General features: G+C 45.2%; 2 protein-coding genes and 1 long non-coding RNA gene across 5 annotated transcripts in view; all 3 read left to right on the top strand.

The window, feature by feature from the left end:
* LOC132837315 (histone H3-like) overlaps positions 1–13,291 on the top strand; it is a 489,210-nt gene that overhangs the window by 64,245 nt on the left and 411,674 nt on the right. The window lies entirely within an intron of this gene.
* LOC132837241 (uncharacterized) overlaps positions 1–13,291 on the top strand; it is a 53,558-nt gene that overhangs the window by 16,163 nt on the left and 24,104 nt on the right. For 2 of the 3 annotated variants that reach the window (XR_009647451.1, XR_009647452.1), the window contains exons 1-2: positions 7,130–7,293; positions 7,875–7,954. This is a non-coding gene — a long non-coding RNA (uncharacterized LOC132837241). Of the gene's footprint in view, positions 1–7,129; positions 7,294–7,874; positions 7,955–13,291 lie in introns of those variants that run through there. The other variant, XR_009647453.1, reaches the window with a different exon arrangement.
* LOC132837226 (histone H2A-like) lies at positions 1,543–1,963 on the top strand. The gene has a single exon (XM_060856945.1). It carries the CDS (start codon positions 1,558–1,560, stop codon positions 1,945–1,947), a length of 390 nt encoding a protein of 129 aa, XP_060712928.1. The 5' UTR covers positions 1,543–1,557; the 3' UTR covers positions 1,948–1,963.

Here is a 13,291-nt window from a genome sequence, read left to right as displayed (position 1 = left end):
TTTTAGTGTAAAACATACTCCTTTATTTGGAAATTGGTGGGCTTTTCAAATTGTAAAAAAGCGGTTGATGGTTTGGCGCCAGTACTTTCCGCCCCCTCCGGATTGGGGAATGAAGCAGATATCTAATTGGGAATTAAAACAACATTAGGTGATGCTGAACAAAGAGACCAATGAGAAATGGGTGCCTCAATGTTGTATTATTTTTTTGGTTCCCTAGTTAACAATCAGACTCTGCCAGTATTTACCATATACTGAAAGTTAGTTTGATAACTACACCCACGCATTCACGAAGCAGGAACTGACCGGTATAAATTCACATATCCACATACCCTCTTGCATGAGGTGGCCTCATTCATGGAGCTGTATGGGTCTTGTTTAGTTTCTGAATCTCACTCACCTAGTGTTAGAATTTTAAGGAAAAAAATGGACAAGGAGCAGCTTAGAGCAGGAGTGGAATCAGACCTGTGGTTCTGTTTAAATTGCTGGCGTTGAACGACAAAATCCTAATGATTAATTTCATTGAGACAGCTGAACCATTGTTTCTGGATATGTACAATTAATATCTCTACAAGATTTGTATGTTGTAAATGTTGTGTAAAGTAACGAGTGACAGCTGACCCGGTGCGCGCCTTATTCTCGAATGCGGTCTTATGTATCCCGTAGTCCTTGCCTGCGTAGAGAGGTCATGTTAAACGCTACAGAGTCATTTTTCAGCTGCTTGTATATGTCTGTGTTACTCTTTGTCATTCGATCAGTCCAGACGTTACAAGCCCCGGTGGGGCACGAGCCCTCAGCTTCACTTCTGGAATACAAAGTGCCCCCAGCACCAGCCGGCTAGCAAAATAGTTTCCTTCGGACTGCGATTTTACTTTATTTTTCGCTTCGAAATCTCCACGGGTATTGTCCGGCTGCAGAATCTTGCAAAATACACAGAAACAAAACTAGAACAGCTGCAGAAGTGGCATAGAAAATGTGGAGTTTTTATATGATCATGAGCAACTTTTTCAAATATTCTCGAACGATCGAGTTCACTATTACTGCACTGACGCGGGAGAACATAATCATGTTTTATCAGTATGTCGGGGTGCTGTTGAAATGTGAAACAAATTTAGTTGCAGGGTTTGGTGCCTTTTTTTGTTTCCGTTTGTGTTTAATGTTTAGAAGATTCCCTTCAGGATCAGAAATGGGCAGATTCCAGGAGGCGAGGTAAAGGGAAATAATGTAAAGGGTACACTTTTAATGTAGAAGTAAATTAAATCGAGTATTCATGCATTCTTCTATGTTTAAACTCTCTAATTTTCATTACATGTTGGCGGGCTTTTCAAATTGTAAAAAGGCGGTTGATGATTTGGCGCCGGTACTTTCCGCCCTCCTCCCTGTGCCCTCTCCGGGTTGGGGAATGAGGCAGATATCGGATTGGGGATTGAAACATTAGGCGGGGCTGAACAATGGGACCAATCAGAAATGGTCACCCCACCATTCCTCCCGAAGGTATAAGAGGCCGCAATGTGGGCGGAGTGAAGCATTCTCTCTGACAGTGTTTGTGAAGTTGTGACCATGTCTGGAAGAGGAAAGGGCAGTGGGAAAGGTCGCGCCAAGGCGAAGTCTCGGTCGTCCCGGGCTGGCCTGCAGTTCCCGGTGGGCCGTGTTCACAGGCTCCTGAGAAAGGGCAACTATGCTGAGCGTGTGGGTGCCGGAGCGCCGGTCTATCTGGCTGCGGTGATGGAGTATCTGACGGCTGAAATCCTGGAGCTGGCCGGTAACGCGGCCCGGGACAACAAGAAGACCCGCATCATCCCCAGGCACCTGCAGCTGGCCGTGCGCAACGACGAGGAGCTCAACAAGCTACTGGGAGGGGTGACCATCGCTCAGGGCGGGGTGCTGCCTAATATCCAGGCCGTGCTGCTGCCCAAGAAAACCGCCGCTGGGGGCTCCGCTAAAAAGTGAAGACACCATTCTTGAATCTGACAACCCAAAGGCTCTTTTAAGAGCCAGTCACAGCATCTGTGAAAGGAGCTGAACACTCCCGTCTGTCGGATTGAATTACCTTCCTTTAAACGATATTGGTTACAGTCCCCGCCTTATTCGATACTGTATTGTCACTGTGTGTGTAATGTAATATGAAACGGCCTCATGGCCGTTCACCGTTTGAGCCGTAGCACAAGGAGCGTGGAATGTTTATCATGGAATAGTGATACAACGCAATCTTAACAGTGCTCGGAGTACGCCATTGTATATGGCTGTGGCCTCGTGTCTTTAACTATTGTCCTGTAAATGAATCACTCAATCCCTGTACTCCTCGCTTGCAGGCAGATTCACGTTATCTTGAACTGCATGTCGGAAGAGCTGAATTCTCGGATGCTGCCTGAACTACTGTGCTTTTCCAGCACCACTCTAATCCAAGCTCTGGTTTCCAGCATCTGCAGTTACTGATTCCACCCCGCAGAGCTGAATTGCTGCAACGCCGTAAGTAACTTTATAATGAGTGCTCGCTGACCTTGTGCTTTACTTTCCGATATGTTCCTGTGTAGGGTCCTTTCCCTGCTCCTAGAGAGGGAGCATAATGGAGGCAATAGTCGTTTTTCAGCTGCTTCGAGTTGGTCATGTTGTTGTTTAATATGGGACCAGTTCGGGAGCTACCCGCCCCTGTGGGGTATGACCCAGATTTTGATCTCTGGCAAACAGGAGAGGAGTCAATATTAGAGTGGTGCTAGAAAAGCACAGCAGGTCAGACAGCATCCGAGGAGCAGGAAAAGTAACATTTTGGGCAAAAAGCCTTCACCAGGAAAGGCTTTTGCCTGAAACATCGATTTTCCTGCTCCTCGAATGCTGCCTGAACTGCTGTGCTTTTCCAGCACCACTCTAATCTCCAGCATCTGCAATACCCACTTCTGCCAAACAGAAGTGCCTACCTTGAATTTCAAGGATAGATTCATTTTACAGTTAGATTTCCATACCCAGAGGTGTTGTTTAATTGCACAGTACTCTGAATGAGACCTTCTGCTGTCGTTTAGAAGCTTTCAAAATGAACTGAGATCAAACCAGAACAGTTGCTTCACTGCAAAGGTCAGTCAAATACCACAGAAACAGATCCTACTGTCCAACTAGTCCATACCCAATATAATCTCCAACTTGACAAGTCCCACCTGCCTGTTCTTGGCCATAACCCTCCCAAATCTTAAGTGATATACTTGTCCAAAGGGCTTTTCAACATTGTGACTGTGTCCAAATGCATCACCCCCTTTTCAAAGTTATTTCCACACAATCCATACTGTTTTTTAAAAAAAAATATTCTCCCAGAGTCTGCGTGGGTTTCCTCCCGGTTCCTCCCACAGTCTAAAGATATGCAGGTCAGGTGAATTGGCCACATTAAATTGCCCAGTGTTAGGTGCATTGGTTAGAGTGAAATAGGTCTGGATGGGTTACTCTTCAGAGGATCAGTGTGGACTGGTTGGGCCCAAGGGCCTGTTTCACACTGTAGTGAATCTAATCTTAAAAAAAATCTTTTTCCTTTTACCTTAAAAACGTGTCTCATAGTCTTGCAGTCTCTTACTATAAAAAAAGATACCTACCATTCCCCTTTCCTTATTTGATAGTTTAGATAGGGTTGACAGTGAGAACATTTTTTCGCTAATGCAGTCAGCTGTTACTAGGGGACACAGCTTTAAATTAAGGGGTGGTAGGTATAGGACAGATGTTAGAGGGAGATTCTTTACTCAGCGGGTTGTGAGTTCATAGAATGCCCTGCCAGTAGCAGTGGTGGACTCTCCCTCTTTATGGTCATTTAAGCGGGCATTGGATAAGCATATGGAGGTTATTGGGCTAGTGTAGGTTAGGTAGGCTTCGGTTGGCGCAACATCGAGGGCTGAAGGGCCTGTAATGCGCTGTATTTTTCTATGTTCTAGCCCTCATGATTGTCAAAACTCTACCATCCATCAAGATCTTAGGTTCCAGGAAACGGAAGTCCCAGCCTATTCTTATAATGGTATCTTCCATTCGCACCATGCTAGTAAACCTTTTTCTGAATTCTTTCCAGCTCAATAGTATACTTTTGATAACAGGGTGACCAGATTTTGATACAGTAATCCAGAAGAGGACTCATCAACATCCTATACAACTTCAGTATGACCTTCCAACTCCTGTACTCAAAGGTCTGAGCAATGAAGGCGAGCAAGCTAGATGTTTTCTTCACCACACTGTCAACATGTGGAGTAAACTTCAAAAATATGCAGCTGGCCAACTGTTGTCCACTATACACTAAATCAAGGCCCAGGGATGTTATTGCACACCCCTGCTCCAGGTTTGATTTTTGCACATGCCTCCTGAACCAGAAACAGGGACTAACACTGTGATGCAAGACTCTCTCCAACAGTGACATTCTGCCTTAGTAAGAGTGTTCCACTTATTTCATTTGTGTTACTATTTTCCACATGTTACTTTCTTAAAGGGATTAATATTTGTAGATGAGGGTCGGCAGGATGCAATACCACAATTAACATAAGATCAGACATTGAATGGTGGGAACAGAGGATGGGGGCTGAAAATGTGTTGCTGGAAAAGCGCAGCAGGTCAGGCAGCATCCAAGGAACAGGAGAATTGATGTTTCGGGCATGAGCCCTTCTTCAGGAATGAGGCAAGTGTATCAAGTAGGCTAAGCTCAAAGGTAGGGAGGAGGGACTTGGGGGAGGGGTGTTGGAAATGCGATGGGTGGAAGGAGGTTAAGGTGAGGGTGATCACCTGGGGTGGGGGCGGAGAGGTCAGGAAGAAGATTGAGGTTTAGGAAGGTGGTGCTGAGTTTGAGGGTTGGGACTGAGACAAGGTGGGGGGAGGGGAAATGAGGAAACTGGAGAGATCTGAGTTAATCCCTTGTGGTTGGAGGGTTCCCAGGCGGAAGATGAGGCGCTCTTCCTCCAACTGTTGTGTTGTTATGGTCTGGCAATGGAGGAGTCCAAGGACCTGCATGTCCTTGGTGGAGTGGGAGGAGGAGTTGAAGTGTTGAGCCACGGGGTGGTTGGGTTGTTTGGTCTGGGTGTCCCAGAGGTGTTTTCTAAAACATTCCACAAGTAGGTGGTCTGTCACTCCAATATAGAGGAGGCCACATCGGGTACAGTGGATGCAGTAAATGATGTGTGTGGAGGTGCAGGTGAATTTGTGGTGGATGTGGAAGGATCCCTTGGGGCCTTGGAGGGAAGTAAAGGGGGAGGTGTGGGTGCAAGTTTTGCATTTCTTGCGGTTGCAGGGGAAGGTGCCGGGAGTGGACATTGGGTTGGTGGAGGGTGTGGACATGACGAGGGAGTCACGGAGGGAGTGGTCTTTTTGGAACGCTGATAGGGGAGGGGATGGAAATATATCCCTGGTGGTGGGGTCCATTTGGAGGTGGCGGTAATGACGACGGATGATATGATGTATATGGAGGTTGGTGGGGTGATAGGTGAGGACCAGTGGGGTTCCGTTCTTGTGGTGTTCTGTTCTTGTGGTGTTTGGAGGGACAGGGCTCAAGAGTAGAGGAGCGGGAAGTGGAGGACATGCGGTGGAGAGCATCATCAATCACATCTGGGGGGAAATTGCGGTCTTTGAAGAAGGAGGCCATCTGGGGTGTTCGGTATTGGAACTGGTCCTCCTGGGAGCAGATGCGGCAGAGACGAAGGAATTGGGAATATCGGATGGTGTTTTTATAGGGAGCAGGGTGGGAGGAGGTGTAATCTAGGTAGCTATGGGAGTCGGTCAGTTTATAGTAAGTGTTCATGTTGATTCAGTTGCCTGAGATAGAAATGGAGAGGTCTAGGAAGGGGAGGAAGGAGTCTGTGAGAGTCCAGGTAAATTTGAGGTCGGGGTGGAAGGTGTTGGAAAAGTGGATGAACTGTTTGACCTCCTCATGGGAGCATGAGGCAGCGCCGATACAGTCATCAATGTAGCGGAGGAAAAAGTGGGGTGTGGTGCCAGTGTAGCTGCGGAAGATGGACTGTTCCACATATCATATGAAGAGGCAGGCAAAAGCTGAGGCCCATGTGGGTGCCCATGGCAACTCCTTTGGTTTGGAGGAAGTGGGAGGATTGGAAAGGGAAGTTGTTCAGAGTGAGGACCAGTTCAGTCACTCAAAGGAGGGTGTCAGTGGAAGGGTACTGGTTGGTAGAACTGGTTGGGAAAGGAAGAAGCGGAGGGCTTTGAGTCCTTTGTGATGGGAGATGGAGGTGTACAGGGACTGGATGTCCACGGTGAAGATAAGGCATTGGGGACCGGGGAAGCGAAAATCATGGACGTAGGTGGGGAGTTCTTGGACGAAGGGGGACAGGACCGTTTTGAGGTAGGCAGAGATGAGTTCGTTGGGGCAGGAGCAGGCTGAGACAATGAGTCGGCCAGGGCAGGCAGGTTTGTGGATTTTGGGCAGGAGGTAGAAACGGACGGTGCGGGTTTTGGGACTGAGGTTGGAGGCGGTGGATGAGAGATCCCCTGAGGTGATGAGGTTATGGATGGTCTGGGAGATGATGGTTTGGTGTTGGGAGGTGTGGTCATGGTCAAGGGGGCAGCAGGAGAGCTGGCATTTAGCCTCAGCGCTGTAAAGGTCGGTGTGCCAAACTACTACCGTGCCTTCTTTGTCTACCGATTTGATACTGAGATTGAGGTTGGAATGGAGGGAGTGGAGGGCTGCACGTTCCGAGGGTGAGAGGTTGGAGTTGGAGAGATTGAGGCGGTTCATGTCGCTGCGGCAGTTGGCTATGAAGAGGTCGAGGGCAGGTAAGAGGCCAACACGGGGTGTCCAGGTGGGTGGCCTCAGCGGTGGAAAGGTCGGTGCTAAACTACTACCGGAACAGAGATGGGCCGAGTGACCGCCAGTTTCTCCGCTCCCCGATCAGATTGTGAGAGAGCCGGAGGGAGGAGTTATTAACATGACCCGGGAATGAGCTCCATTAGAGCTTCCTAAAGGGACAATGTCCCAGCTTGAAACCTCTGCCCTTTCCCCAGTTCCTTTGCTCAAACTGGGAGAAAAGGGGATTGGGGAAATGACCAACTGACTCTTTCTGGGACTCATTGGGAAAAGCGGCGCATGCGGGATGCAATCCGTTCTCCAACGCTGATTGTGTTCCTGAGTAGAGGAGCGCATGCGTGAGGCCCTCCCCCCAGCGCTGCCATTGAGGAGCATTTACTCAGTGAGTGCAAGAGGTTTGTTTGAAACAGACCGCAATGGAGAGATCAGCGCCCAGGGAAGCGAGGGAACAGCAGGCTCCTTCCAGCAGCACATCGGGATGGGAACCTGGGACACAGAGGGGGCTCCGAGACCGGGATTGATTCGGGGTGAGTTCAGGGAGAACCGGGGGCTGTTTGTAAGAGGCCGAGCGGAGCAGGAACTGGTCCCGGAACTTGGAGTGAGCGGGCTGGGGGGAAGAGAGAGGCCTTTCTCGGGCTGTGTGTGGGCCTGCTGTGGGAGGGAGAGCGGGAAGAAGCTGCTGTGGGACATTCTTGTGGTTTTTATCCCCTAAACATTGATGGGAATTCGTTGTTTGGCTTCTGTTTCCCGCTGTTTGTTACGAATAGACATTCAGTTGTTGGGAAATAAAGGGCAGTGTATCTCAATGTGATAAAAGTGCCCGTTTGTTCTTCCTTCAGCAGTTAGTGTTATTTTTGGGAGCTGAATATTGAACCGTGTCATCATTCTATTGTTGGAGATGTGCATATGTTGGTTAGTTTTCTTTCATCTGAGTAAATTGTTTCAAAATTTCGCTGACAGAAAAAGACTGGGAGGAGCTCAGTGTTGCTTTGTAACTAGGCCTTGCTCTGTTTAAAAACAGAAGTATCATGATCATGACCTAAATGTTGCGTTGATCAGTTGATGTCTTTCTGCTCAAAGTATGATTTCTCTTGTTTTCTTTCTCCAGGCAAATGTGTTGGACCAAGATAATGTAATATTTCCTCAGTACAAAGCCAAATATGACCATCTCTTTCTACCAACCAGCAGGTATGTTACAGTTGTCAGATTGGAAAACATCCTTTCCACCGAGTCAAAACACATTGAGCTTAATTTCCAAAAGTATTGGTTTAATCCACTGTGTGGAGTTTGCACGTTCTCCCTGTGTCTGCGTGGGTTTCCTCCGGGTGCTCCGGTTTCCTCCCACAGTCCAAAGATGTGCGGGTCAGGTGAATTGGCCATGCTAAATTGCCCGTAGTGTTAGGTAAGGGGTAAATGTAGGAGTATGGGTGGGTTGTGCTTCGGCGGGTCGGTGTGGACTTGTTGGGCCGAAGGGCCTGTTTCCACACTGTAAGTAATCTAATCTAAGTAAGTCAGACACAACTGATGAAATATTTTTAAAATTTCTCTTCTCTTTATACTCTATGCTCAAAAGTTCAGTTCCAATAAATTCCATTATGCATAGCTAATTATCATTTGCAACATCAGAAGAGGGACAGACTGTATCCTCATATGAAATATACATTCAGGAATTACATTAATCCACATCTAGTAATGGCAAATTTAAAGTTACAATCAAGGTGAACAAACAAGTCATGCTGTCACATTGTTACAACAGGAATATATGAAGATGATGTTGAGTGCAGATACAGAAGGAAACTTTGATATTTTCAGTAACTGAGAAAGTCAAAATTACAGTTTTGATAAATCATTGTCTTGGAAAAGAGTGCTCATCACGTGTGTACACACCCACAACCACCATCTCTATCCCACCCCCATATGTGTGCTTGCGCGCGCACAGACACCATTCTATCTCTCACAGAGCTACTGACTGATTTACAATAGTTGCAAATTCGTACACCATCCTGAAATACACATTACAACATCTAACAGTGATGAAGATCCATATATACTGCAACTAGCAGAAAATATTTCATCAAACTGATTTTTTTCAGTCCAGGAAAAAAAGTTTTTCTTCTTCTTCTGTGTGTCTTTCAAAATTTGTTTCAAAAAATCTATGAAGAACCCTGCATTCATCTTGACTATCTCCTCATTAAACTATTAAAAAAGAAAACCAAGGAATCAGGATATAGTTTTGTCAAGGAGTCAATGGAATCAGATCATTACTATTTAAGGCAATGCAGAAAGAAAGAAAAAGCTAAATTTGATAGGTTTGTCAAGCTGTTCCTTTATTTTAACCACCAAGAGTTGATTGTTCAATAAATTGAATTTGACCGTTTAAATATTCTTCACCAATAATGGAAAATAAAAGACCTTTTGTTTTCCCCCGCCCTACCAGAGAGCAACACAAGAATAGTGCTAATGGTTTGCACCAGATCCTGTCCAGATTGGTAAATAAAATAGAATTGGCCAATTCTCTTTTCTGCACAAGGAGCATCGTTTTCAGTCAGTTGCAATGCAGTTGAAGTGTACACTTAGTTGCAAATTGATTCGGTTAACACTGATCATTAATTCAAAAAATGAGAGCATGCTGAAAACCAGACCTTGATATTCCCACTGTTCCTGGTTAGACTCTGCACTATCAGAATTAAAAACTGTTCAGTTTTTCCTAGACTGAGAAAAATCTCCTACAAAATGATGAAATGGAGAATGGTGTTATGATACAGATGGAAATGACAACTTCTCTGCTGCCATGAAAAATCTATGGAAATGGAATAATTATTGAGTTAACAATTCTATTGCTTTTCTCCCCTTGCATCTGAAGAAAAGCACAGATGCTTTTCTGCTGTAATGTGCTGCATGTTCACCTGTCTATGGATCCAGGAGGCTCTAAAACTAAAGAACATAGGCTATGGACAAGTACAAGGCCAAATATTAGCAGATATAGAAACACATCCCCTTTCACTGATGGGAGCTGACTCCAGTGGCAATGGATAAAACCTCATTCATGTCAAGGAGCAGAAATTTAAACAATTAATTATGCTTGCAGTTACTAAAAGTGAATTGTTTCAATTTAGACAGCACTGAACCACTGTGAGATACAATAACCAAGAATAAGGACCATATTGGTATCAAGTATCAGAGACCGATCAATTGAATTCAATTCTCACTGGTGCTGACTTTATCCACACTCACATTCTGGTTGAGGGCCTGAGTAATGCAGAAGCATTTCCATACATTTTATGAATGAAACACTGATTTATAAGGCATTAAGCCTACCTCAAAAGATCAGATCATGTCATGCAGAACTGGAAACATAAGGAGATATGCAGAATATGTCAGTGTGGTGTAGATCAGTACTGCTCCTTCAAAGTGATACAGATTGGTAGAACAACAGAAAACTGTTAATGGTAAAAGCCAGTTAATGGTCATGATTTGGAGATGCCGGTGTTTGACTGGAGTGTACAAAGTTAAAAATCGCACAACACTAGGTTATAGTCCAACAGGTTTAATTGGAAGCGCACTAGCTTTCAGAGATCAGGTGACTGTCACCTGATGAAGGAGCATCGCTCCGAAAGCTAGTGTGCTTCCAATTAAACCTGTTGGACGATAACCTAGTGTTGTGCCAGTTAATGGTGAAAGGGATAAAAGAATGAAATTTAGGCCCGGGTATTTCCAAATAGGGTAGTTATAAATTGACTCGCCAAACCATTAATTGCTTCAGTTAGTATTAGATGTTACATTTTACAGTGTCCAGCAGCAACTGATAAAACTCCAGCATACACAAAATGTTAAAAAAAAGTCTGAAAACATTCAGATTCATGGCAAAAGTAAACATTGAACCAACATTAATCCCTCACACACAAAGTGTTAGTGAATATTGATTGAGTTTATCCAACACTCAAACCAAACAAATACAACTCAACGTGTAAAGAGAATGAGATTCACACACTCCACCTGATGCTGTTGCAAACAAAACCAAACTCGCACTACAGTTATTCAGAATACTGCAGAACTAATCTCACATTAGCATTTACCTTGAGATACTGGCAGTGAGTGGATGAAGTTCAGACGCCCAACAGTTAGTGGAAATTAGTATGGAGAACAGATGAACAACAGAATGTCCCAGTGCAGACATAATGGCTGTATCAATTCTGTGACTGTCGTAAATAAGTAAATGCAGAAGAGCTTAAGGCCCAATCACAACGCCCTTAAAAACTACTATCACAGAATGAATCTCAGTCACAGAGGATTCTTTGTTTCCTAAATTCATTCATGGGATGAGGGCATCACTGGCTAGATTAGATTACTTACAGTGTGGAAACCGGCCCTTCGGCCCAACAAGTCCACACCGACCCGCAACCCACCCATACCCCTACCTTTACCCCTTACCTAACACTATGTGCAATTTAGCATGGCCAATTCACCTGACCTGCACATCTTTGGACTGTGGGAGGAAACCCACGTAGACACGGGGAGAATGTGCAAACTCCACACAGTCAGTCGCCTGAGTCGGGAATTGAACCCGGGTCTCTGGCGCTGTGAGGCAGCAGTGCTAGCCACCGTGCCGCCCACTAAAAATACTGGCTAGGCCAGTATTTATTGCCCATCCCTAACTGCTCAGGGGGTAGTTATGAGTCAACCACATTGCTGCGGGTCTGGAGACACAAGGAATACAGTTTCCTTACAGGATATTAGTGAACCAGATGCGTTTTCCTGAAAATCAAACGTAGGTTCCTGGTGATGATTGGACTCTTAGAATAGTATTGGCTGCTAGAGAATTGAGCAACTTTTATACATAAAAGAGTTGAAAGTAATTGGTACTGATTGAGTACTTGACTCTCTCAATCACACAGCCGAAACTGACAAGTATAGATCAATTCCAAAGCACTCATGTGGACACAACAGAAACTGACAGGTGTAGATTGATAGCTGCTCTCACATATTCACTCTGCAGAAACTGAAAGGGAGAGAATGATACATAAATACACACACACACACACACACACACACACACACACACACACACACACACACACACACAACTAAACTAACACATCGCAAACACTGGCAGCTACAGTCTGGTTAATATATTTGCACTTTTATAAATAAGATGCTGACAGACACCGAATCATGACTCCATCCTGAGATACCCAGAGCAGAATATAACGGGGACAGATTGACCAATCATACACGTGCACATGGCAGGACATCTCTGAGGAAGATGATAATTACATTCTCATCATCAAAACTTATTAGAACAGAGTAATAACACTCCCTGTTTCAAATCGCATCCATTGACATGTACAGTTTGATAATGACACTCCTGCTTACAGAAACTGACAGGTAGAAATTAATAACAAAAATTGCTGGAAAATCCACAGGTTTGGCAGCATTGGTGGAGGGAAATCAGACTTAACCTTTGAGATCTAGTGACCCCTCCTCAGAACTGATTGTGTGGATTTTCCTAGTTACCATTTGGTCTTCTCTATGCTGGGGAAACTGAGCGTAGATGGGGTGTCCACTGCGCAGAACACCTACATTCTGTCCAGAACAAAATGTCCCTGAGCTTTCAGTTGCCTGCCACTTCAACACACCACCCTGTACTCTGGCCAACAGCTCTGTCTCAGGCTTGCTGCAGTGCTCCAGCAAAGTTCAGTGCAAGCTGGAAGAACAGCACCTCATTTTGTGCTTGGGAACTCGACAGCCTTCTGGACTCAATAATATTAAATTCTACAACTTTAGAACTAGAGCTCTCACGTATCATTTCCCAAAACCTCTCAGATATTTTAGATTACTTGGTGTGGAAACAGGCCCTTCCAGCCCAACAAGTCCACACCCGACTCTCCGAAGCGCACCCACCCAGACCCATTTCCCTACAATTACCCATGCCCCAAACACTACGGGCAAATTTAGCTTGGTCAATGCGCCTAACCTGCACATTTTTGGACTGTGGGAGGAAACCCAGGCAGACACTGGGAGAATGTGCAAACTCCACACAGTCAGTAGCCTGAGGCAGGAATTGAACCCGGGTCTCTGGCGCTGTGTGGCAGCAGTGCCAGCCATTGTGCCACTGTGCCGCCCACTATGTTATCATATGATACACCCAAAATTCAGTAACAGTCTCTATTAATAGCTATTACCATCCTCATCTGACTGTGATGCACTAGTTTGTCTGTCCAACTGCTCTTGCCTCTCTTTGGATTCTATCTCCATCCACCATTTATTCCCTTACCCTTCAACACACCCTCTCTTCTGCAGAAAATCTAATATTTTCCTGGCTATCATCTCTTCACAGGAAGGGTTACTAGACTGGAAATTCTAACTCTGATTTCTGTCCACAGACCTGTCAGACCTGCTGAGATTTTCCAGCAATTTGTTTTAGTTTCTGATTTCCAGCATCTGCAGTTCTTTTGGTTTTTATTTAGAGATTAATAACTACATTTTCATATTCACAGAGCAGAAACTACCAGGGAAAATTGATAA

The sequence above is a fragment of the Hemiscyllium ocellatum genome, chromosome 49 (genome assembly GCF_020745735.1).
Source record: "Hemiscyllium ocellatum isolate sHemOce1 chromosome 49, sHemOce1.pat.X.cur, whole genome shotgun sequence".
Classification (NCBI taxonomy): domain Eukaryota; kingdom Metazoa; phylum Chordata; class Chondrichthyes; order Orectolobiformes; family Hemiscylliidae; genus Hemiscyllium; species Hemiscyllium ocellatum.
This window is presented reverse-complemented; position numbering and strand designations above follow the sequence as displayed.

Bases quoted from the DNA above. Each gene is read 5' to 3' on its own strand.
- LOC132837226 (XM_060856945.1), top strand. From the start codon at position 1,558: ATGTCTGGAAGAGGAAAGGGCAGTGGGAAAGGTCGCGCCAAGGCGAAG.